The sequence below is a fragment of the Phasianus colchicus genome, chromosome 2 (genome assembly GCF_987193195.1).
Source record: "Phasianus colchicus chromosome 2, bPhaCol1.hap1.1, whole genome shotgun sequence".
NCBI classification, from domain to species: Eukaryota; Metazoa; Chordata; class Aves; order Galliformes; family Phasianidae; genus Phasianus; species Phasianus colchicus.
In genome coordinates, this window is record NC_143437.1 from 106309586 (window position 1) to 106336523 (window position 26938).

Sequence of the window (26938 nt, forward strand, 5' to 3'; positions counted from 1 at the left end):
TTAAGATGGAATCATTCCACAGAAGTGCTCACAGGCACAACATTCATTCACAGCTCTGAGGGCAGGTCTTGGGTTTGCTCTCCTACCCTTGTTCACATCTCAACTCAGCTTACAGCCACTGGGCCATGCTCCTCTCTCTCTTGAATCTACTTGTTTTAAACAGGAAATACACTTTAGCACCTTTAAGTCTTGTGTTCAGTTATCAGATCAGCATAAAAAATAAGTATTTCAAACTTAAAGCTCAGCTTTCATTACTTATCCTGTGTTTTGTTCTGCTTGTGCTATCAGAACACAATTTGTTAGTGTCACTTCCTTATTTTCACACATTTAGGCAGTTTTCACTGCATTTCTACCATTCTAAATTATTACAACCAAATCAAATGTTATGTATTTCTAAATTAAAATTTCATCAGAGAGAAAAACTTGCACTGCAGCAAAAAAAAAAAACAAAAAAAAAACAAAAAAACAAACAAATTAAAAAAAAAACAAAACAATACCCCAAAACTATTGGGGTAAATTGGAAAGCACTGTTTCAAATTTCAGGCAGGCTGTTAGGAATATAGTCTGGCTTTAAAAGTAAACCTGTATGCAGTTCTCTCAAAATTGTTTTTTTCTTTTTATATCTCCATTCTATCAAAATATTTAACACAATCATTCTAGTAGTTTCTATGTGCCATAATATGTCAAGTTTATTTGTTTATTTATTTTTAAATCAAGGAACTGGCCCTTACTGCTGGTAGAAAGTTGCAATGGGAATGACCTGCTAATTGGTTTCTATTTGCAACAGAAGTCTGCTCCTTAGATAACTCACAGTCAGGAGCCTTTGCCAACTCCAAAGAAGTTTGTGTGAAGGACAAGGTGCTTAGCAACTATCAGCATCCTCTTCCAAACACTGTCAGCAGGCAGGTCAACACTGCTAAGGCTACTCCAGAACTTGCTGTTTGACTACGTGGTCTTTTAATTTAGCAGAGAATTAAGGCTACAGGTACTTTACAGATGTATTAAGTTCTAAGAAAAAGAGCCAGAAGTTAGGAAGCCAAGAAACAGAAGGTGAAGCTACACTTCAGTGTCACATGGCATGTGATTCAAATTAATTCTTGAGCTGTTATCTTAAGTCTTCAGTGTAGTTGGTTGTTAACTATTTTGCCAGATCTGCAACAACTGGGTAAAGCTTCTCTCATATAAGCAATCTAAGGTCAATCTAAGGGATGATTGCTAGCAGTGCTGTGGTTGCCTAATTCTCCCCTCAAGAGGACGCAGCTCAGATTAAAAGCGGCTTTCACTTAGAGCATGAGCACAGAGTTTATAAACAACAGATAATACCAATTTGCTATGGCTATATTGGCCATAAAGCAGTAGAAATAAGTAAGCATGATCCAACTGGAGGGCAAGGAACTGTCTTTAAAATAACCCACTGTTGTAAACAAAGTCTCACTGTTTAATTTCCTTAAACAATATAAAACAGGATCGAGTTCTTTTTTAAGCACATTGAGACACACACATGCTAGAAGGATAGTTAATAGAGCTTAACATTTCTGTTCACATTGAGAATTTGTGGATGGTTTCTACATTGCATTTTGCAATTCAATATAGATGGCAGCTGAATGTAGTCCAGCTTTAAACTATATGAAGAGGAATGTGCTCCGTAATCTAGTTTTATATGATGTCCTACACAATAAACTGATAACGCACTGAAAAAGTAATGGTTTTACCTGAATTCTTTCAACAATTTAAGGCCCTCACTCACCAATTCTTTTCACTAACCTGCAGCAACACTGACTTGAGGTAGAGTACCATAAAAAAATCATCATTTCAAAGAACAACACCATGCATGAAGCAAACACTGCATGCACAGATGCAACTGAATTGCACAGAGTCAGCAATATAGGAAAATCTCAGCACTGCTTTTGCAAACATGAATTTCCTCCGAGCTGTCATGCACTCACAAACCACCACTATGGGTGTTGGGAAAGGCAGGCTTCCCTTTCTTCTGGATGTCAGCTATCAGTCTGGAGAATACAAACATGCTCCCTCCCTCCCCCGTGACTTCCTGGAACATTTCTGCATTATGAAACATCGCAGAGATCTGTTCCCTGTGAGACAAAGCTGAACTAACATCTAACCCCAAAATTTCAGTCTCTATTATCATAGAATCATAAAGGGACCTTTAAAGGTCACCTAGTCCAACCCCCTGCGATGAAGAGGAATATTTAGATATTAACACAAGCCTGTAGCTGCATGGCAAGCAACTCTTCCTTAGCTTAAGTGGGTAACACAGCCAATTCTGCCACTAATGTAGTCTCCACGCACTCACATCCCAAGCTAATTTGTTCCAATCCCAAGCAGTTTAACACAGCAGGAATTAACACAATGCCAGGAATGATGCAGAGAGGCCAAGGAGCACGCAGCGCAATTAGCTGTCACCCATCCTCAAATGCAATAATGTTTCTTCATTTAAATTGCCTTGCTGTCAAACAGCAATCATACCACATCGTGCAAATGCTCCACCAAGCTCAATATTCAATTTCTGGTTACATCCAACAGCTGATCCTTCTAAGTACAGTGTGTGAACAGCTGTGGACCCTTACATAAAACACTGCCTAAGATGAGGCAGCTCTTCAAGTGGTTCCAACCTACCATCAGGCACAGTTCTGGTGTGTTTTCAGAAATGTGTGCATTTTTCCACTAATGCATACCAATAATTGCCTCTCACTGCTTTTGTATGGCTAAGGAGTTTTGCAGATTCACTCCGTGTATAGCACTGCACTCATACATTTTCCTCATTTACTGATTATGCATATCCTTTCCAAAGGCAGAACAACTGAAGCGTGCATCCCTATGCACTCCTGTTACCACAGATTATTTTTAAAAGCCAAAGTGTTCCCATTCCTTCTAGCAGTCAGCTTTTCCAGGCTGTATTTATAAATAAATACATGAACACATATATTATCATGCCAGCATTTCCTCCCTGGGCACCTTGAATATCTCCCTGCTGTTCCAGAGGTTACAAAGAGAAATAATTATTGCACCAACACAATTAAATACTACAGCCTAGACAAAAAGGATCACTGTATTTTCAACTTCTGCTAAACCTTCTTTTAATTGCAGTTCTTGCCTTCCATTCCACGTATATCAAATACTTGAGTGAATTGTGCAAGTGACACGTATCCTTCTTCACAGAGAAAATTTAAACAAATAACGCAAGTATTTTTTTACTTGCTACTGGTTTCTCCAGCCAACACACTGCTCATTTCTAGATGTTTGGATAAGAACTACATACATGCCAGGAGAGATTCAGGGTGGGTATTAGGAAAAGCTTCTCAGAAAGAGTGGTGCTGCAGTGGCACAGCTGCCCAGGGAGGTGGTCACCATCTCTGAGGTGTTCCAGAAACAAGGAGATGTGGCACTGAGGATCACGGAAGAGTGGGCACAGGGGGCAGGGTTGATGGTTGGACTTGATGAGCTTAAGAGGTCTTTTTCAACCTTAAGGATTTGATGATTCTGTGTGCAAGCTTCACCACATCACTATCCAGGCACTTCCCACATAACTAGCTACATTAAGATTCTCCATAGTTACCAAGAGAGCACATGATCAGAAACTCTCCAAACATCAAATCAGGTAAGTTGCAGTCACACAGCACATCACAGCCTGATGAGAGCTGACTTCACCTGCACTGCCCACGGCCCAGGAGCTGTGTAAGTGTTCAGGCAGCACTGGCAGGACCTTGTCCTGCCTCTTGGAACACTCATTGCTGCCCAGCAGTAAGGCAGGGTGATCACGCCAGGCTGACTGCAGCACAGGGACCTGCAAACGCCATCTTCTGCCTTCTAACAGCTGAGCAAAGAATAGGTAAAAGCACACTCTGATAAGATCTTGTTTAGTTCCAAATATACTTTCTGAGCTTGGCAAAAGCTCTATGCATTGTAGTCATTATTTAGCATTGCATGTAGGGATTTTATAAACTTTCCAGTTAGATTACAATGCAAAGCTTGGCTCAACAGATATATTAATTTCCACATCAGGACCACAGCAGTAGTGTTTGACAACTGGTAAGCCCTTGCAATCCTTCTATTATTTATTTTTTGTAATTTAGAGGTTGCATACATTTACAGCTATTCATCCAAGTGCATGCTTGATGCTTCAAAATGAATGACCGGATGGCACTTTGGTCTTTGAGACTCCCTGATTCTTGTATTCCAGTTCCCATTTTTCAGCTCCTAGGTCTTCGACAGAATTGTTTCACTTGGTCCTAATCTTCACTTCTTCAAAAGGCTTAAAGGGCTCTTCAGCTTTGAAGGGGAAAAAACTCTTCAGTCCAAAGCTGATCTACTAAAAGATTTAACATGCTGAATTGTTTATTTCAACCCAAATGCTGCCTCAATTCTGGAATTGCTCTGTTGTGTAGAAGTAAAGCATCTACAGTAAAAAGTAAAGCATCTGTAAACCACAAATTAAGACAAGAGTACACAGAAGTCAGCATTCCTTTAATCTTTTTATAGCATATTCACGTAATAAAAAGGCTCAAAAATGGTTTGTTGGGAAGATTAATGCTTTGTTTCACAGATAGCACAACTCATGCACAGGCACGTGGTAGACTGATACACTCAATTTCAGAGCATTTATCAATTATACACCAATTACAGCTACACTTGCAGTATATTATAAAGTCCTTCTTCTCATTCCACAAAATAACTTTTTTTTTTTTAAGTCTCTTTAATAGGTCTTTTTTTGTGAAAGGTAACAATCACAGCACAAGCAAATGGATAGTAAATAAATAAAAGAAAGGTAAATTGAAGAACCTAAAGAAATGTTTTTCAAAAGGATTCTTACAGGCATTCCAATCGTTGTTGTAGGACTTACCTCTTCCTTTCAATCTGAACGAGTTCACACTCTCTTTCAAGCCCTAGCCACTAAGTAATAATATTCTGAGCAACTTTGCAGTGCACAGTAAATCCTGTGTTGACGAACTTTAACCCTGACATTTGCAACAGAGAGAACAGACAACTACACAAAGCAAAAAAAAGAAGTGATCAAGTCATGCAGATGGTGCTGCTCATTTATACCGACTCCCTGGAGGTTCATATATCCTTGGAAGAGGAGATTTTGATTTAAAGAGGTCATTTGGGGAAACTTGTGACAAAACTCCAGGCTCTGCAGCAAATTACGTTAGAAAAGCAACTCAAAAAAGGCTGATCATTTCAATACAAGAAACCACCACTCAACCAACACAAATTCAATATTCCAAGGCTAGGAACAAAGCCTACCCAGCCTGGAGGTCATCCAGTTCCAAAACTGATCCTTTGTACAAGATCAGATTACTGAAACCAGTGCAGCACTAATAAGGATCACTCCATAAAAGAAATGGATTAACTTCTCTGTCTCAAGAAAGGTCATTTCTTGGTTAAAGAAAACCAACAGGACACGAGATTTATGAAGTTGTACAAAAACAGACTTCCTTTTTTGTGACCAAGTGTTTTACATGCATTTGCTAATCCTCAAGTCCCCAGAGAAATGTGCAAAATATTATATTCAGTTTGTAGACACAGAAGAAAATGAGGCTGACCAGCTGTCACCTGGGTTTTCAAATAATTCCTTAATTTTTAATGGAAAATGTGAAGAAGCCAGATTCTTTTTCTCAAGACCTGAAATGGTTCCAGTGGCAATTGCATCAACACCATTTGCTATGTCCAAAAGTCAGGTCTCACACTTCTCAAGTTAGGTATCGTCAAAATACACAACAGATAGGGAAAAGATTTCTCTGACATTTTTTACAGATGGACAGACACATTATAAAGAATTCTTTAGCCTGCAAGAAGCACGCTGGGGAGACAGGACAGACACAACTATGGCCCTATTTTGCTTACTAAGCTCACTACTTACACACCTACCCATCTCTCAAACTTGGTTCCTACCAGAAAGGATGGAAATGGAAAAACATGCATGTTCCCAAAAGTCACAGGCTGTTTTTACAAACTTAGCTCCCAGCCAGAGCACAGCTGAGTCATACTCAAGGATGGGACAACACAGATTTCTACCTCTAAAATTTTATCCACAGTTCCTAAACTGACCTTGGCATCTTAATGAGAAATTAAGCTAAGCTGTTAAGGTTTTCAAATGTATCCTGTTTGCTTTGCACGTCTCTACGGAGTTTATTTACAACACTACTTTTCTTAAGCCAAAAACAAATAAAAACAAACTTTTTTCCTTGATCTGATATTTAAGATTTCTCTGACGGAGCTGCACAAAGACAGTTTAGTGGGTGCCCATCTTAAGGGTATCACATTCTGGGTAAGACTGTTCTACGTCCTCACTACTCCAGTTACGCTTCTGAGATTTGTTGTCACAATGTTTGTAGGCAAATCTTCCACGCACTTAATGGGCTTCCACTTTTCTCTCTTTTATTAATCACCCCATATAAATTTACTGTGCTTGCTGCTTAGATTAGCAATGGGTATTTGTGAAAATGCAAATGAGCCATTCTTCAGCCTGGCACACCAGTTTCTCACACAGGACTCACCATCTTGTCTGGGAAGTCAACGCCATTGCCAAACGATTCCTCCCTTGCCAGGGGGCATGATTTGCATGACGTATTCTCTCCTGACTACACTATGAACATTTTATAACATATCTCTAACAATGAACTATGCAGCATTTGCTCGGTCATCATGCTTTAAGAGAAACTCTGAATAACATTCTTCATACCACTAAGTTGGCTTTTGAGAATCTCATTTACCTGTCATTTTGTGCAGTTTGAGAGGCTCACATCAACTCAGGTATTTGTCAGCTGAACAAAAGCACGTGTTTCTGGAGGAGGCGGATATTAATGCAATCAAAAACACTCCACCCCACACAGCCATTTTTAAGTATCTCCTTAAAGCCCCAATCCCACTGCCTATAGTAAGTCTTTTGGCTGCAGTCAATAAAGCATCTATTGCACTTGATAGTTTGTTGTTGCATGTATTACAACTTGAGGTTTATAAAGTTTAAATTAGCAGGGACCAGGAAAGAATGCTTTTACTGATAACTGGCATGCTTTGTAGCTTTACTATGATATGCTGCATTTAAACAAAGCTCTTTTGTGTGTTTAACTGAATTTCTCTCACTTGTGTCACCCTTAACACCACATCCCCCCTATTTTCCCTCCCAGAAAACAGACCATGATTGATTGTACAAGCCCAGTAATGGGTTCTGCCTTTTCCTGGACTCCTGTTACTTTGTTTCACACATACATTCTTCACATTTCCTCCCCTTGCAAACAAGCAATAAATTAATTGGTCCCAACCTTAACCCTAACAAACATTACAGGACTTCTCACAGTAGTTTAACAAATTGATGCCAGTTCCTACACAAACTAGTTCCTGCCCTCGGCCACCTCTCCAAGTATTGTGATGCATGCAGTGTCTCACTGGCAAGACCCTCCTAGAGCTACACCTCTCCACCATGTTTCTAATCCCCTTCCCACACACCGAATACAAGCCCACTATGAGAAAATAACTGTCCAGCTTTATTTCATTCCAAATTGACAAAACCGTGCCCTGCTCAAATTATTTTGCAGATTTAAATACGTTCAGTCCCATAATAGCATTTGAAAATGAAACAGTTCACAGATCAATTAATTGCTATCACATTGTTTATAGCAGGAGGCAAACGTTCATTTTTAAAATGCAGCAAGTACTTGGTTATCAAAGCATCTTGCCAGTACAGTAAAGTCAGCCTTACTTTACAGATGACAGTAAGTACATAGCAGAAGGAATATATATATGTAATTTATTTAAACTGCAAACCCTCTATCAAAGCTTCAGTTGTTTGCCTCATTTAATTTACGAAACCCGACCTTCCTCATTCAAAAATCTTACCTGGCATCTCCTTTTGAAAGGTTGGTGTTTACAGGATGAAGAATAACCTTGTTTGCATCCACATCCACCACACATTTTGTATGCAGATCAAGCTCTATAAAGAAATGAGAAAGTGTCAAGTGCTGCTCTTAAAGCACTAGGATTATACACACCATTACTTCCTCCAGACACCAAATTTATTCATGCAGCCTGACAGCCACCCATCAGCTAGAGAATAGAAACAGGACTATTGCCAAATTCCACTTCTAGAGATATTCTGCCGGGATGGATTTTGTCCAGCTTTAAAGCATGCACTCTTTTCAAAACAAGAAAGAGCACTTGGGTTTTTCTGAAGGACAATCAGCACATACAAGGCAGTATGAAATTTCTTCTGGGGAAAGATCCATTAGGCATGGTACCACTCTGACAGCTCTTCTCATTGCTGTCTCAATGCCTCCTGCTTGGAGGGAAGGCTGCCCCTGCCATCTGCAGCACGTTTCCCTGGCCACTCTTGTGCTGCTGCAGCACACCATGCCAGCTGTCAGTCCTGGGGCACCTGCTCACTGAAATTCAAGTCCCATCAAAAATAATTTAGGTATGAGCGTGGAGGAAAGGGCTTATCCTTCCCAACAGGCTCCAAGCCAGCTGGAAAGCCCAGCTCTTCCAAATGATGCTAAGCAATGAGATATATCCTATGAGTAAGAAGAATAGCTGGAATGGATGAGAATTCTTAGCTGTAGAGGCAGGGGAAGCAAAATAAAAGCTTCAGATAACACTGACAACCACCCAAGGCATCCACCCAATGACAAATGGAATTAGATACAAAAGAACAAACAGCCACTTGCAACCAAAATCACTGCCTATAGACATGGGTCTGAGCACAAGCAATCCACTCCCATCTTCTTATGTTCCAATGCAGAACTTGGAAAGTGCACCCAAATGCTGATGTCTACAACCACGACCCACGAATCACACCCAATGAATGCCCAATGTTCTCACGTGCTGTGATAAAGAGAGGCTACACACAATAACCTCCATATGGAATCCAACACCCACCTCAATCACCCAAATATGCACGTCTAATCACATTAATTATAATCCTCATCCTCCTTCACCTCTGCTCTTTCCTTCTGTGTCACCTCTACGTGCTCAATCACCTCACAGCACCTTATAAACTCAGACTGCAAATCTCTCACGCAAAGACCACAGATCTTAATTTATTGTATGGCACCTCGCTGGCTTCTCACTACTGTTAAATAGCATAAGAAAAACCATCTCTCATTGGCTTTTTGTTGCAAGAGATGTTATAGGTCTTTCATTATTTGAATGATAACAAAGAAAACCAAAGCTCAAGTTTACCAGTCACATGAAACTCCAGTTCTTTCTGAACTGCTCTGTTATTAAACTCTGCTTTTGTGAAAGGAACAGACAGACAAGTTTCAGAAGCTGATGTTTATTTTAATGTCTCTCCACACCCTGAAAGTCGATTTACCTATCATTAGTATGTAATACGTGCTTCCTTAGTTCAAAGTATTCTTCATGCATCCCAGATCTGACATACCACTATCTTGGTCCGGCTGGTTAGTGATTAACACTCTGTATTGCAGTGACCTGCTTTTCCTCAGCCACTCAAGAAGGTTTTTACATGCTACTTCCCTTATGGAAAGCACAAGGCATGCTCATTCTGTATACAAGTCCTATGGCTGCTCTCATGTTTTTTAATCAATCTCTTGAGAGAGAATGCTGATAGTAGGCTTTGTGCCCGAGACTACTGCTAAACTCAGAAGTGTTGCAAGCATTCATTTGATCTCTCTGAAATACTTCCAAGAGCACACACAGACAGGATACAGGAGTTCCTTCCAGTGGTCAAAATGGATGCGTTCAGCCACTGCAGAAAGTTAGAGCAGCCCAGTGAAATGTCTGAAGAGCATCTGAAGCAGTGTGGATCTTCCCAGTGGGGAGTGAGGAGGCACAATAAGGAGATCTCCTGGCCAAGGCTGAGGTGGTACATCAGCTTAGGGTGTCCCATGAAATAAACCTCAAGAAACAGTTGCAATCAACCTCTAAAGCTGGGTTATTTATCAGATACCCTTAAGGCCATGTATTCCACCTACCCTGGCAAAAGTTTCACAGAACAGCACTGCTTTTAGCTAAAAACAGTTTAAAATCTGCTTCAATAGCACATCATACACTTTCTATCAATTCTTTCTCTGTTACAAAGCATGTTCTGTGACTGATTTCTGACTTCTGTAATGATTCCAGGCTTAGAGATGAATCTGACATCAGCCACTATTGCAAATCCTACCATAATTTCAACCTCATTAAGTCTTCATTGTTACTAAAGCAGGTTAGACCCATAGACAGATTATCTTCCTCTTCTCCTACGATCACACAGGTACAGGTACCCCACCCTTACTTTTACTAGTTCCAGTATCTCCTAGGTAAGCAGAGCACTTTCTGCTCCTGAACAACAATGAGGAGGATGTGCCAAGGTAAGAAGATAAGCACGCACATCCAAAACCCACTGATGAGTTCATCTTGCAGCAAGGACTCGTTTGTCAGGGTTGGGCAGTATTGTTTCTTTCCACTGCAGACACAGATAAGGCAGCCTGGAATTTAGAAGTGAAAAGATGACACAGATGGCTCACACAGTCAAACTTCAGACATTTATCACAGATCCTCTAGCTCTGTTTTTTCATCGTTATACCAACAAGACCTAAAATCTCACCCATTATTATTGCTAACCTTCTTCTACCTTCAGTCATCACCAGACAAACACAATCAACTACTCATCTGCTTCATCCAATCAGGAAACCAATCAGTTAATTGCTTTTGGAAAAACTGAAACTAAATCTCAAGAAACGTGTACTGCAGGAAAAGTCTTTCAGAGCTTCAGCATAAGAGAATTGTGACATCCATAATAATAAAAAGGTATTATCTTCATCACTCTTCATCACAGCAGGGAAATGGTTTTAAGTTGAGGGAGGGAAGATTTAGGTTGGATGTCAGGGGGAAGTTGTTTGCTATGAGAGTGGTGAGGTGCTGGAACAGCTGCCCAGAGAGGCTGTGGATGCCCCGTCCATCCCTGGAGGTGTTCAAGGCCAGGTTGGATGGGGCCCTGGGCAGCCTGGGCTGGTATTGAATGTGGAGGTTGGTGGCCCTGCGTGTGGCAGGGGGTTGGAGCTTCATTATCCCTGAGGTCTCTTCCAACCATGGCCATTCTGTGATTCTGTGATTTCAGAGTCATGGAAGTGTTAAGCAAAGCTGGGCTAAGTGCAAGGCTAATTGTTAAGCCATGAGCATCCCAGCTACTCGAAGAGTCTCCCCACTGACTTTGTATTTTACTTGTCAGAAGGAAGGCCTCCTTCAAACCCCAGCTTTTCTCTACCATTTCTCTTAATTTTTCAACTCCACACAAAAGTGACAATAACAATTCAAGCAATGCAGATCTTTAAGTGAAACCCTACATGCATGCAAATCTTAAATGACTAAATTAACCCTAAATGCCTTTGATAAGCCTCATAAGCATTGCAAAAAAAACCCACCACCAGATAAGGAACAAAATGAGAAAAGGAGAGAGCAGGAAAAGCAGACCCTGAAGCAACATACCACCATGATTAATGGTGGATTCAGCAGGCCAGCAACGTGATGGTGCACTCCCAGTGACAGGTAGGAGTTTCCATTCCTTCTCTAATAGCAGTCACACCTCTGGTAATCATAAACTCAGCACAGCACATTTTCCACAGCAGTGTCAAGAAACATGAGCAGAGGTAGAACTTTAAAATGTACTGAATAGGCCTGGGGCAGAGACAAAGAATGTATGTGAATCCTGGAGGACGGGGAGAGGAGAAATACTTTGGAAAATGCTGGACATTTTCAACTCTAGGAAATCTCCACTTTCATTTTCAGATCAATTAGAGAACTTTCTTCATAAATGGGCAGCAAATAACGACGACACTGGTTGGAAATTGAGGTTCCCAACTCACTCCCTCTGGTAGGGGTCTGGAATCAAACCCAGGGCACACTGAAACCCTCTGCACTGCCCTGCAACCCTCTGCACTACCCTGCAGTCGTACTGGAGGCTTTTCAGCCACTGTCCCAAAAAGTCATCTCACAGCCATGGCCACCAAACTAAACTATCCCAGCTGATTGCCCTTTCCCAAGTCATCAAGTGCCTTTATTTCCATATCACCTGCTCCATCAGATTTCAATTTAAGAAGCTCCTGTTTCTGAGGACTGATAGATTTTTTGATCCCAGAAACAAACATGCAAGCCTGGTACTATAAGGCAGGTTGAATAAACTTGAAGCAGAACTCTCCTGGTCCCACTACCAGATGTGAGGGGCAGCTGCACCTGTACTGACACCTCAGTTATCCCACAGACAGCACTGAGGTACAAAAAGGAGAATGTGAAAGGCTTAAAGTGCACGTACTAAACTCATAAGTCAAAACTGGCCCCAAATGCAACAGCTCAATATAATCTCCTGTAGAGACAGAGACAATAGATATTTTACTTTTTAAACTGCCAATAGGTTTTCTGGAGCTTAACATTCCCTTGAAGGGTAGAAGCAGACGACTGCAGTATAAGTCTTCAAGCTGCACTGAGTAAGAAATTGCAGTCAGTTCCTTTTGCCTTTTCCAGTCAGAAAAAGCAAATAGCAAGATCACTCCAAAATGTTTAAATACTACTTTAAAAATATATAAAAGTTTATTTATCATACTAAGTGAAAGCCAACTAACAAAAACGGAGGCCTTTGTTTTTGTTGCTGTTTTCTCAGCAAGCTGAAAGCTGGCTCAAGCACAACAGGTCCTCACATCTCCCTGCCAGTGTTTGTTGCCTTAAAGTGACTTTTCTCTTTGCCCTTTGCTATGCAGAAGCCAACATAAATAAAGGCAAGACTAACTGACCACACAACAGAGAGTGAAAATAACTTAGATCTAACTGACCCTGCTAAGAGCTACAAAGACATTGTTAGGCTAAAAGCACTCTTAGGGCAGTCATTATAAGCTGTACTGAGTCTGGGACAAAAATGCAGTAATTTGACTCCTCCCTAATGCTTACCAATACCAAGTCAAAGGAGGTGTCTTTCAAGCTGCTCTGCTATACATTCACTGCACAAATATCATTCATGAAATTTTCAGTTTGCGGCAATTAAAAGTCATCAAATATGCATGAGTACATCTGGAAGGGCACACAATACTATCTCGATGATGAAGTTTAAGTCAACTCAAACACATGAGCACAGTGAATGCAAGCAAGCTCACCTCACTTGTTAATGCTACGTTGCCCAAAAGGTAACGAGTTTATTTTACCTTCTGTTGCTTCATTTTCTGCAAAAGGAGAGCTTGCCCAATGGCTGTGGTGAAGGCACAACGTGTACGTGGACAGGCACAACGTGTACGTGGACATTCACCTTACCCACAGGCAGTGCTGCTGCTGCACGCGCTGCTCAGCTCACGAGGATTGAGGACCATACAGCATCTGGGTGACTCTGAGATGCAGCAACGAGCTGGGAGAAGTTCGGCATATAACTCTGGGCTGCTTTATTTCAGGCTTCAAAGCAAATGAAATGCAACGTTTGCTCTGCCACTAAAAGCCAACGTGGGATTATTCACAGCGAGCACGATCCTTCGTCGGCTTCGTGAAGATGAAGCAGAGGTGAAACCAGAGCAGAAATGTAATCTCATACTGCACTTAAGGCTAGCTCTAAAGATGTAATTAGCACAAGAATTGCTTGCCTTTGTAGCATCCCCATTTGCTTGTGTGGTAGTCCCACCGGTTCTTCAGCAGTGGGGAATAAACTCCTAACACCCGAGGAGTCCTTAAAACACAATTGCCTGCCTGAGGAATGCAGGGTGAAACACGAACTCTGCCTGCTTTTCCCATTTGTCACCCTGTCTCCAGGGTGCTCCTACCACAAACATTATTTCATAGGTTATCAACAGCGAGCAGGAAATACTAAAAAGCCCAGGTGCCCGTTTATCACAAGGACAATGGGGAAGAAAAGCCTGGTGCTCATATATTGCCATCAGGATATAACAGGTGCCATTTCATGTACTCTAATGCCGTAATTAATCTTTTAAGACTGCTTGCACAAACTCCAATTTATAGATAGAATGTTTCTGTCGTAATCTTCACTGGGAAAACAAACACAGAACAACCTCTGCTTCCTTCCCCCAAAACAAACACATGCGTCAAGTGACTGAGAGTGCAACCTCCAAAGAGCAGGACAGAAAATTAGCACCTACCACTGCAGCCAGAGGCTTACACAGATAGAGAAGCAAATTCCTTCCTGACAAGCACTGGAGACAGATGCTTTATCATCAAAGCACAAAGGATCCCTGTCTGCACACAGAAACTAGCCCGGATGAATATGTACATTAGCATAATAGATACCTGAGTGTCCATTTACAAGCCATCTAGCTATCTACACTGGAAGCCATAGGCCACAAACCTTCAAAAGCAGTGTTCTCAGATAGCACTGCCAGAAGCAGGGCTGGGTGCACACAGCACAAACCCAGGTGGGCATGGGCACCCAACCTGAGCTTCCCGCAGCCGGTTGCCTGCACTGTGCTGCTGCTGCTCCTTCGGGATGCCTTTCCAAGCACTACAACACAAAGGGCAGATGTCACACTGAGTGACGTGGGTTTGTGGGCATGGTGGTGACAGGTGGGTGGTTGAAACAGATGGTCTCAGAATCACAGAATGGTTTGGGTTTGAAGGGAACTTTAAGATCATCCAGTTCCAACTCCCTGCTGTAGGCAGGGACACCTCTCTCTAGGCCAGGTTGCTCACAGCCCCATCCAGCCTGGCCTGGAATGCTTCCATGGAGGGGCATCCACAGCCTCGCTGGGCAACCTGTTCAATGTCTCAGCACCCTGACAGTAAAGAATTCCTTCCTAACATCTAGTCCACATCTACCCTCTTCCATTTTAAAGACTTTTCCCCTCATCCTGTCATTACTTGCCTTTATAAAAAGTCCCTCCCCAGCTTTCCTGAAGGATCCTCACCTTCATAATTCTATGATTCTGTGACTTTTTTTGCAGTTAGCTTTCTGACCCATTTGAACAGAAAAGTATGAACTCAATAGAGGTGCAGCAACATTAAGCAGGCGTGGTGGCAATGGCTTGGTGGTTGATCCAACCTCAATGGATTAAAAGGTCTTCTCCAACCTTAATGATTCAGCTGTTTATGCTAGCATAAGGTGTCACTGACCACATTCTTCAGTGGAATTCACAGAATCATTGAATCCTTAGAGTTGAAAGGGACCTCTGAAGGCCATCTAGTCCAACAGTCCTGCAATGAATAGGGATACCACAGCTAGATCAGGTTGCCCAGGGCCTGATCCAGCCTGGCCTTGAAAGTCTCCAGGAACGGGGCATCAACGACATCTCTGGACAACCTGTGCCAGTGCCTCAGCACCCTCACTGTAGAAGACTTTTTCCTTATATCTAACCTAACCCTGCCCTTCCCGAGCTTGAAACCATTTCCCCTTGCTCTACCACCACAGATCCTGCTAAAGAGTCTGTCCCCCTCTTTCCTGTGTCTCCCCTTTAAATACCAAAAGGCCGCTATCAGGTTCACCTTGCAGCCTTCGTATTTTGCCAGTATTGATAAAGATTTTACGTTTTAATTAACACCACATTCAACTGACTAAAGGCAAAGAGAAACACAAGGGTTTGAACACGTCTATGGGATGTTTGCACACTAACATCACCCAAGACTAAAATGTTGAATAAAACAAATCTGTATTGAAAAGCCTCAAGCTGTCTTTTACTCTGCTTCATGGTATGACTTGAACTCTGCACATAAACAGGAGGGGGAACGGCTGTCTATTAGGGTGGCTAGTGATAGGACAAGGGGGAATGGTTTTAAACTGAGACAGGGGAGGTTTAGCTTAGATATTAAGAGGAAGTTTTTCCGCCAGAGGGTGGTGAGGCACTGGAACAGGTTGCCCAAGGAGGTTGTGGTTGCCCCATCCCTGCAGGAATTCAAGGCCAGGCTGGATGTGGCTCTGGGCAGCCTGGTCTGCTGGTTGGCGACCTGCACATAGCAGGGGGTTGGAACTGGATGAGCATTGTGGTCCTTTTCAACCCAGGCCGTTCTATGATTCTGTGATTCTACGATACATGAAGCCAATGACAATATTCATAAAGGAAAATCCAACAACAGCAAAAGAAGCCCCTGGTTATTACAAAAGAAAAAAATAGAGCAAGTAGAACACTAGGAAATATTTTAGTGAATGATATATTGCAAAAAAAAAAAAACCAAGAAAAAGAAAGACTTTAAATGAAACGGTGCAAAGCTCTCAATTTCATAAAAGCATGTTAACTGAGATCTTTATGCAAAGTATGGTTTCAAAAGTATGGTTTATGGTTTCAAATTAAAAGAGGGGAAGATTTAGATTGGATGTAAGGAAAAAGATATTTTTACAGTAAGTGTGGTGAGGCATTGGCATAGGCTGCACTGTGAGATGGGGGGTGCCCCATCCCTGCAGACAGCCAAGGTCAGGCTGGATGGGCTCTGAGCACTGATGGAGCTGTGGGTGTCCCTGTTCAGTGCAGGGAGTGGGACCAAATGGCTTTGAAGGGTCCCTTCCAACTCACACAACTCTATGAAGTACAATAGAGAAGTCATAACCGCTACTCAAAGAGCTTACAGCTTCAGATGTGATGCTTCAGGTGAAATAACAACTAAGTTGCTTTATAAAAGCATGGCTTCCATAGACAGCCCATAGGATTTGGGCCTAATTTGAAGCACAATGCAAAAAGTAACATAGATTTGAAAAAGTAAGCCATTCAAGTATAATTAGGAACACTTCCTCTCACTGCTACAAATTAGTACTGCAAGCTTACTTTATAGATTGCCACTTCACATAAGACTGGAGCAGGACCCTCAATACGATCGCCTCGAAACGCAGTACCATAAGCAACTATTTGATGCAGAAATCCCTTCAACATCCACATAGACCTTATTATACTTTTATGAGCTGTATAAATTAGTAATGGTTAAACATACCTCTTTTATTAACCTAATAAACCCTCGCCTTAAGAAATTCATAATTCAAACACTAAAGACAACCACCACCGCCACAAGTAAACATTTCAAAGCTTCAATTCCTACAGTTGCAGCCATCTGACAGGTTTGCAATTTTAAGCCCTTTGGTGCAGGGGGAAGGAAAAAACATTACTCGTGACCCTGAAGAAAACAAATACTTGCTTCACGTCCAAAGTCCCAGAACTTGGTACAAATGTTATTTAGAACAAAGCGCATGCTAAAGGGTTTCCAAGAAAATCTCAAAGCTTATTAAAAAAAGCAAAGCCACAGAACTTTAACAACTAGATGACTCTTAAGAAAAGCAGCTACACAAATGCTTAAATTTAGCACAAAGGAGGTAAGAAAATATTAGGCTTATCACTATTTCTGTAAATTCTAGGAATATCAGAAACATCACTTAACCATAACATCTGGATTGTGACAAATAACTCACTTAGAAATAAAACAAATCAAATAACAACAACAACAAACAATTCCAGGAAATCTTGTTTGGGGTAGGGAAAGGAATTCCATCTTTTAGGCTGGACCTACACAAAACTAAGGTCCCTTCCAACCCAAGCCACACTGTGATTCTGTGAATTCACGTACTGCATGCAAAATAACAGGGCGCTTAATAGCTGCAAAGCAGTTCTTACAGGGAGGAGGTACTCCTCAACTGCCCAGCTTCGGTAGGACAAGTGCTCTTTCTTCCCCCTGAACAGGGAGTATTGGATCCTCAGACATCCATCACTCCTTTTTGGTCTGTTACCTTTTTTTTTTTTACTTTCTACGGAATGAAATAGCTCTAATAACAAGTTACACTCCCCCTCGCCCCCCAAATACGTACACCTCTAAATCTATAATCTTCTGCCACATTTTCCCCCCCTGATTTCCACCACTTCATCTCTATTACTTCTGCATACACTCTGTGCAGAATGCAGTCCCTAGTTACAAACAGCTTGAAGAACATTGAAGACCACCAGACGTGCACAAACTAGAGGCTGTATGACAAATGGTCTAGCATTAGGTGGGATGGTTGGTGGCCCTGCGTGTGGCAGGGGGGTTGGAGATTCATGATCCTTGAGGTCCCTTCCAACCCTGGCAATTCTGTGATTCTACATACAACAGAAGGGGAAGGTACATTATTCATCCTCGAAGATTCAATACTTGACTGAACCTGTGCAACTCAGCCCAATTTCACCTGCAATTTGATCTAATTTGATTGGACTAGAGACCTCCAGTGATCCCTTCCAACCTGAATTATTGTACAATCCCATAATCCAGGCAGTAAAAAAAAACCAAGACAGAAGATATCTAGGTCACAGCCAAAATGACCTATGAAAGGAAAAGGACATGGACAAGAAGAAAGACCAAGGCTAAAAGGAATATAGCCCTGGATATAACTATGGATATACGTAAAAAAGTTTTTTTTTACAACAGGAGTGGTGAAGCACTGACACAGGTTGACCAGAACTGATGGGTGCCCCATCCCTGGAGATACTGAATGTCAGGCTGGATGGGGCTGTGAGAAGCTGATGGAACTGTTGGTGCTCACTGCTGTGGAATTGGACCAAATGACCTTTAAAGATCCCTTCCAACTCAAACAAATCTATGACTCCATCCCTGAAACGAGACACCACCTTCCAGGTCCACTCCACACCAGTTCGTACCTCACTGTCCCTGACTCTTCTCCCACCAACTCTCTACAAGGATGTACTCTCCCTCAATTTTGCACACAATTGGAAAAAAAAAAAAAAACCCACAGCAGATTTTGGTCAAAATACTCTCAACTCACCTAACCCATCTGCTTAATTCCATCTCTTTTCTTCACTTGTAAGAATTGAAAGTTCTGATGAACTTAGTCTGACATTTCACAGCATCATAGAAATGAGTTGGAAGGGACCCCTAAAGGCCATCTGTCCCACTCCCTGCACTGAACAGGGACACCCACAGCTCCATCAGTGCTCAGAGCCCATCCAGCCTGACCTTGGCTGTCTGCAGGGATGGGGCACCCCCCATCTCACAGTGCAGCCTATGCCAATGCCTCACCACCCTTATTATAAGCAACGTTTTCCTTATATCCAGTGTAAATCTCTCCACTTTTTGTTTAAATCAATTTTCCCTTGTCCTATCACAACAGACCCTGATAAAAAGTCTGTGTACGCCTACAGTTCCATCAGCTCCCCTTTAGATACTGATAGGCCACCCTCAGGTCACCTCACAGCCTTCTCTTCTCCAGGCTGCACAGCCCCAGCTCTCTCAGCCTGTCCTCATAAGAGAGCTGTTCCATCCCTGGGATCATTTTTGTGGCTCTCCTCTGGATGCACTCCAACAGCTCCATGTCACTCCTGTACTGAGGACTCCACATCTGGACACCTCCATTTCAAAAGGCATGGAAATACTTGACGCAGCAACATTAACATTTATTCTTCCTACTTACCATAACAAACTAAAAGCGTTATTTAGTTTCAGATCACTAGCTGTAGCTATTAAACTGCCTTCACTCCATCCCCCCCAAAGGAATTACTGGCATACTTCTGTGAGAATGTGGGAAAACAAAACCTTACACGTTTCTTGGATCCCTGCCTTCTTCTTCACCTCCCCACTCCCTGGCTGCAGTTCCCTTTTCATACTTGCTTCCTCATCATCTAGAGCAAGTTTTTCTAATTAAGGCGAGTCATAAACATTTAAACAGATGCCCAGACCGCGGTGTGATTAACAAAACCCTCAGGCAAGTTTCATTGAGGGGGGGAAAAAAAAAATAAAAGAAGGAGGAAAAAAAAAAAAAAAAAAAAACCAAAACACCACCAAAACCTCTCCTTGATTCACACTTCCTCTTCCATGTTTTCGTGTTTGTTTTCGTGTGTTTCCCCCACATTTCACTCGGTTAACACATTACCCCTCACCCAACGAGGGCAAAGAGGAGGAGTTACTCAACGGAGGTGCAGGAAAAAGACAGAAATGGTGTTATTTTCCTCCAAAACCCCAAGGAGCAGGAAGAAGGAAGAAATCTCCGACACAGGGTAGGGCCTGGCTGTAAAACAGGTGCAGGAGGTGTGGGCTGGGGTGTCCACACACACACACACAAAACAAAACAAAACAAAAAAAACCATAAAACGGGGTGAGTTGAGGAAAAAAGAGATCAGTTTTGAAGCAGAGTCGTGTCAGGAGTGAAGACAGCCGCTCGTGGGGGCAGCCCGGCTTCACCCACCCGACGGACACAAGCACATCCATCCCTGCTCCCGCACACGCCCGGTAACAGCTACGCTTCCACACACAGACCGGACGGACGCGGACAGACGCCGACGGGACCCGCCGCCCTCAGGGCCGCTCCCGCCGCGGGCCGGCCGGGCTGAGGGGCGCTGAAGGAGGAGGCTCTCACCTCGCCGGTTCATGGGGCGGACGCGCACCGCCACCTTCACTTTGGAATCCCCCATCGCGCCGCTCCGACCTCCCCGGCTCCCTCGTTCCCTCCTCGGCTTCCGTCTACCGAGGGACAACCGCCGGCGGCGCGGGGAGGAGCGCGGAGCGGGGCGGGGGGCCGAGGCCGGGCGGCAGTGGGAGGGAGGCGCCGCGCCGGACCAACGTCCGGCGGGACTACAGCTCCCAGCGTGCAGCGCGCCGCACCGCCCCCCCGCTCCCTGTAGGCAGCCGCGTTGCACGCTGGGAGCTGTAGTCCCGCCTGCGGGTCGGGGTTGGAGCGTGAGCGTTGCATGCTGGGATATGTAGTCCTCCAGAGACGCAGTGAAACTCAGTGCGCGCCTGCAGGGTGGGCTCCCTCAGACTCTGCCACTGGTCCTCTGGGTGGCTGTGGATGAGCTGTGTCACAGCTCGGCTCCCAGCAGTGCCTCAGGGCCTTCTGAGGGGCATAAGGAGATTTTCTACCTTAAGCAGGCAGCACTGTGTGCTGCTTTGGGTGTTAAATGTATTTCTCCTGCTCGTTTTCCAAACTCTTCACGCATTGCATAAGTTCACAAGTAGCAGAACTGCACCTTTGGTCTTGGAACTAAGCCATACTGAAAAAAAGTTTTGACATATATTATAAAAAACCCCACAAAAGTAATATTTTCTTTCATATTTGAGTGCTGGGAGCGCTGTGTGTGAGGATTGGCCTATTTGAGTGTATGTGATCGTGTTTGATGTGATAATCAATAATGCACTGGAAAACTAGATGATCTTAGTGGTCTTTTCCAACCTTAGTGATTCTATGATAACTTTGTGTTCACTGGGAGAATTCACAGTGATGAAGATGCAACATCCAAGCCTGAAAACTGTCTGGAGTTGTCTTTGGAGTTATTGTATGGAGTTAGCTTAGGAGTGCTGCACTGTGAGGAGACTGCATTGAGACGTAACCTCACCTCTCTGCAAGGTTGACTCTACAAGTAATGAAGCACCACGGCCTTGCTTTGCTGCTCTGTGGACTTCTAGATAACAGAAGTCACATAAAGATCATAGAACCATAGAATCATTCACTCTGAGATCACGAAATCCAATACCAATGCACCCCACCATGCCCACTATGTCCCTCAGTGCCACATCTCCACTTTCCTTACCACCTCCAGGGACGGTAACCCCACCACGTCCCTGGGCAGCTATGCCACTGCATCACCACTCTTTCTGAGAAGAAATGTTTCCTAATATCCAAACCAAACCTCCCTTGGCACAGCTTGAGATCATCACCTCTCATTCTATCATCATTACTTGGGAACAGAGGCCAACCCCCACCTCACCACAACCTTCTTTCAGGTCATTAACTACAGCTTTATTAGAAAAGGCAGTTGAGGAAAATAACTTAATAATCAGAAGTGGTTTGAACAATATTACAGTTTCTCCTCCTTTTATGTCCCAACTGCTCAACCACAGCCACTTCTTAGAAAGACCAACAACAAAACCCTTATGCAAAGATGCAAAATCTCATTTAAATGGTCACGCTTGAAAAACCTTGTCACTGCTATTTTAGTTCAAAACAAGGTCTCTCTCTGTGTTATTTTGAAAGGCCAGATTTCAGCATGGACAGATAAAAATTATTCAGAATTGTAATCCTCTGGCCCATCAACATTGAAAATGGAGACAAGGCTTTGTGACAGTGACAGAAATAAATAACACAGCTCCAAGAGGTTTTGACATAAGATTTCAGGAGGTAGCACTTTATGCCCAGAAGAATTGTACTCAATATATACCATCTCATAGCTGACTGACTTGAAGAATATCTTGTCAAGGTAGGGAGAATATCAGTACTAAGCTGGTATTTAACTGGCACAGGGATTAATGCCCATATTTCTAGCTGGAGTGCCAGACTATCCTAAGTGCATGCAAAGGTTAGCAAGCTATCTTGTGGGTAAATAATAACAATAATATCAACAATAATAATTATCGTAATAGCAGCAGCAGGTCAGACCAAGTGGCCAAAGTTTTTGAAACACAAATTGAGATTTTATAGTGGGAGCAGAACGCAACAACTCATCAATGACCCTGTCCACAACCATGCGTTGGAACTGGTTTCTTCCAACCTACTTCATTCAATACTTCTGTGGTCTCTAAAGTCCCTTCCAACACAGTTCATTCTATGATTCTGTGGTCTTTAAGGCTCCTTCCAATCCAATTCATTCCATGATTCTCTGGTTCCTCCTTGGCATGCCATGCTCAGCCCAGTGCTGCGTGCAGTTTCTTGCTGAGAGCTGGGAGTTCCACTTTCAGCCTGCACAGTTGGTTCTTGCACTTGTGAACTTGAGGATCCGATTACAGGATGAAACCAGGCTTTGAACTTCTTGTGGTATTTTCCAGCTGGGGCCTCAGCAAACCGCACCGATGTCTTCTGAAACTGAGTGTTTTGTGATGGAGATAAATATAATCCAGGCTTTACAGCTGAGATGGTGAGCAGACAGTGGAGGGTTTTTGCATAGGGTTGAGTCACCTGGAGTCTGATTTGAATAAATGAGATGAAGCCAGCCAGATGTGCAGACTGCTCTGTGTAGCAGGTGTGACCCAAATCCAGTCTGTGCCTTTGCCATGCATCTTCTCCTCTGGTATTAGCTCCTTACCACTGATCCCTGCAATGCATAAAATCAAACAGTAAGTCCTTTGGGGGAAAAGATTGTGTGTGTCTCCTTATTTCTTAGGGAAAGGTGCCAGCATGATTTTAGTGCTGTGTACATGGACAAGAACAAATGCAAACATAACATTTTTGCAAGCTTTGCACTATTTTTTTGCATGGAAACCCTCCCCATTAACAGCATTTCAGTTTCAATTGCCAAAGAGAAACTTCAGATTGATGCATCTTTTAGGCAGTCACCGCTACTTTCTCCAAACTTGTTCAAAGTCCATGAGACATCCTTAGAGCCCATTCAACGCTTAGATGTCCTTTTGCATCAAGTCCTACTGGGGCTCTGGAGCAATAACTTCTCATGACTCTCTGCAGTTATGCCTGTGGACATTTCTTTTACACTGCTGCTGTCTCCTGCAATGAATTACAGTAATGCAACTTATCTTGCACTGGCACGGACTACCTCAGCGTAATTACCCCACAGTGAATTCCTCCACTAGCCCTTTCCCTGGCTCAGGGTTTCACAATCTGTGGGAAGCATCTCCCTGGAGGGGGCACAGCTTGGAGGGAGGATATTGTTTCCATTCACAGCACTGGAACATGCTAATTATACTGGGAGAAAGAAGGAGGGGGGATGGCAGCATTCACTTGAGAGGGACAGGCCTGGCAAATAGTTTGTGAAACACCAACTTAACCCTGTCTTGTAGGGAATTGTCTGGAACTCTTTTCCCCCTTCTTAGATACTGTAATGAGGGGCTGACTTCCCAGATTTGCTCTGGCTATTTAAATGCTAATTTAATTAACAAAACATCCTTGGGGGGGAGGCATTGCTAGTCCCTCCCATTCATTTATTGAGTTTCTGAGTGCAACACTATTTTCATCAGATTGAGGAGCCAGAGTTATTGCTATTACCACCTGGCCATGGCAGGGATTAAAGCAGTAATATGGAGAAGAGAAAGAGAAAAGGAAAGGGGAAAGGGAAAGGGAAGGAGAGAGGGAAGGGAAGGGAAGGGAAGGGAAGGGAAGGGAAGGGAAGGGAAGGGAAGGGAAGGGAAGGGAAGGGAAGGGAAGGGAAGGGAAGGGAAGGGAAGGGAAGGGAAGGGAAGAATAAGATCGGGATCCTTCATCTTAGTACTTTATAAGCAGCTAAGAATGTTTAGAGGCAGCAAAGTCATAAGGGTTTCCTTCACATGACTGTTATGCCTGGAGTGTGCAATGGAAGAGATTGGTTTTCTTTTTTATCTAGATGAAGGTATGAACAGACCTCAGATCACCTAGATTAATTATATTTCAGGGCAAGCCAGAAATTGTGGCAGACTTTTGGATGTCTATTCTTCTAAACCATAACAAGCAACAAATCAAGCATATTTTAAATCAATTTTTTCATCTGCAAGATGCTGTATCAGAAGAGACACATCAATTATGAATTTGCTGGAGACCTAGTTTCTACCCATAAATGATTCAGGCTTTGGGAAACTAAAACAGAAGATGTAATCAGTGTTTGGTTATTTGTATGGAAGCTCTGAAATGTCACTGCCATTCACTTTTGAAGGAAGATGAACGCTGCTAGGGTAGTCCCACCAGGGACTGGGAGGCATCTGGAGCACCCTGCAGCCTTGCAGCTGCTGTGAACACATCCTCAGCAAGGAATTGTGCAGTGACACATCCTCACAACAGGACTTAATGTTGTACATGCTTCATAGATTATTATTATTTTTTAATCCAGTCTCTGGGATAACGCTGGTAATTATGCACAAGTTTGCTAGAAACTGGGAAAATAATGACAGGTAAAAAACTCTGGGTAAAACAGAATATGCTTTTTTCCAAATCAGTTGTATCAAATTTCTGCTTGTTCTCAATATTTCCTCCTTCCTTCCTTCCTTCCTTCCTTCCTTCCTTCCTTCCTTCCTTCCTTCCTTCCTTCCTTCCTTCCTTCCTTCCTTCCTTCCTTCCTCCCTCCCTCCCTCCCTCCCTCCCTCCCTCCCTCCCTCCCTCCCTCCCTCCCTCCCTCCCTTCCTCCCTCTCTCCCTCCCTTCCTCCTTTCCTCCCTTTCTCCCTTCCTCCCTTCCTCCCTTTCTCCCTTCCTCCCTTCCTCCCTTTCTCCCTTCCTCCCTTCCTTCCTTCCCCCCTTCCTCCCTTCCTCCCTTCCTCCCTACCTCCTTTCCTCTCTTCCTTCCTTTTTAAAGCAATTATTGAAATTTCTTGTGCAACACAGTTTGTACAAATTTGCAAGTTCAGAAGGCTACTATTGGCAAATTGCTTGCTATACTTGATTATTTTAAAGGTACCTTTGTAAAACTGATGGATATGTAATTGCCAGTCATGGATAGCTGATTTTTTTACTGATCCTGGGCTTAGTGTGAGTGTATCCACATGCAAATAAATGGACTCTTGAAGTCTTCATGCTGTAATAGGTTGCAGTGCAGAGTAAAGCATGAAACAAACTTTTTGTAGATCACCTACCTCCATTTTAATTTTTTTTTGTTGTTGTTATTCCAAAGTTCGAAGTCCTGGTCATAAATTCTATGACATTGAAACATTTCTTCCTGTATTACCAGTGTGGATCCTGAGTCAATAGCCAAGCCCTGATGTCTCCATAAACCCCGGAAGTGAGATTTCCTATATCCATGCTTGGATGAACACACAAAGTGAGATTTCAGCACATATACCTCCAATAGCAAAGCAAGGCCATGTAATATCAGCAATTTATGGGCTTGTTGGATGAGGCTCCAATGAGAATTTTCTCTATGCTATTGACTAAAAACCTTTATTGCTCTTATCAGCTCTTGGGTTTGCTGATACCGAGTGATTCAAAGCAACTGGTTTTACCAGCCCTGTGGCATTTTATTTGAGCTTTCCCCAGATAAAGATTTGACACTTCATTTCATTTGTTTGAAAAGAGAATGGATTTTCTATTTTTAGAGAACGAGGAGAATCTCCAGAGAACTCGAAAAATACCAAATTAGCAGAAGAATGTAGCAGTTGCAAGACAAGCATGCAGTCCTAGGAAAATAAATTAAAAAAAAAAAAAAAAAAAGCCAGCACGATGACAATCTCTGGTATACCACAACATGCATATTCACAGAGTTGTGCAATGTTTGCAGCACTTACCTCTTGGAACCTCTGAGACACGTGAGCTGTGAGAGCTGAGCTGCCATGGCTTCAAGGGCTGAAGTATTTGATAGCTTCATCTGCTGAATCATGGTGCTCCTGTTCTGTTACTGCAAAGGAGAGGCCCCCAGATCCACTGTTTTTTTCCTCCACCCTTTCTCCTTTCTTCAGCATCCCTCCCTGCAGAGGCTGCACAGCCTCTAGACAAGTAATGGAGAGCCAGACACCCCCAGCACAATTGAAGTTCCTAATCCAAACCCAGATCTGAATTTTCCAGCTGCATTTACACTCATAATAAGAGAAAAAAACATTTTAATGTGTTTTGCCTGTGTTTGGCAAATAACACTGCAGGCTAAAATGCCAGCTCCAGATACCCCCAAATTTAATAAGGCAGTGATTTGATATTGTAACTTGGGAAAGTGTGATAAATGGCGATGCTGCTGTCACCACTGGCAGCAGCAGAATTTATTCACGAGATAGAATTTTAACAGACCAAAAAACGCCTTCTGACTCTATAGACAAGAGTGACACCCGGTGGCTAAAGAGCAATATAAATCAGGTCTAATTGTAATATTTTTAATCCTATCCCTGTTAACTGTGTTTGAGAAGGGTGCTTTATCCCCCTGACAGCATCCACTGCCTGGTGGCAATGTTAGTACATGTTCCTTAAGGTACCTATTGACATCTCAGTGTGTTCTAGATGGAACCCAGCTTGAAGTTTGAGTCTAAGCATTTTGTTTCATCTTACTGGGAAACTGGAGCCTAGCTCTGCCTCTTGGATCTTGCTGCTGCCTCTGCTTCCAGCCCTCCACCTCTCTGGCACGGTGATGTCTGGATATGGGGCTAAGCACTATGAGCAGAGAAGCAAGGAACAACGTGCAGCTGCCAGAAGGACAAAGCCAGCCAGCTCCA

The 26938-nt window shown here is 43.0% G+C and overlaps 1 protein-coding gene and 1 long non-coding RNA gene across 3 annotated transcripts in view; both read right to left on the reverse strand.

Moving 5' to 3' along the window:
• Positions 1 to 20469, reverse strand: part of KIF13B (kinesin family member 13B) — a 124028-nt gene extending 103559 nt beyond the window's left edge. For both annotated transcript variants that reach the window (XM_031603833.2, XM_031603832.2), the window contains exons 1-2: positions 20255 to 20469; positions 7858 to 7951 (exon numbers count right to left, since the gene is read on the reverse strand). In XM_031603833.2, the coding sequence (XP_031459693.2) occupies positions 7858 to 7951; positions 20255 to 20309 (149 nt within the window). In that variant the 5' untranslated portion in view covers positions 20310 to 20469. The remainder of the gene's footprint in view (positions 1 to 7857; positions 7952 to 20254) is intronic.
• Positions 20470 to 22091: 1622 nt separating this feature from the next.
• On the reverse strand, positions 22092 to 26477 carry LOC149919258 (uncharacterized). The gene is made up of 3 exons (XR_016464855.1): positions 26027 to 26477; positions 25379 to 25545; positions 22092 to 22922 (listed from the first exon to the last, which is right to left on the reverse strand). It is a non-coding gene; the product is annotated as an uncharacterized LOC149919258 (long non-coding RNA).
• Positions 26478 to 26938: the final 461 nt, after the last annotated feature.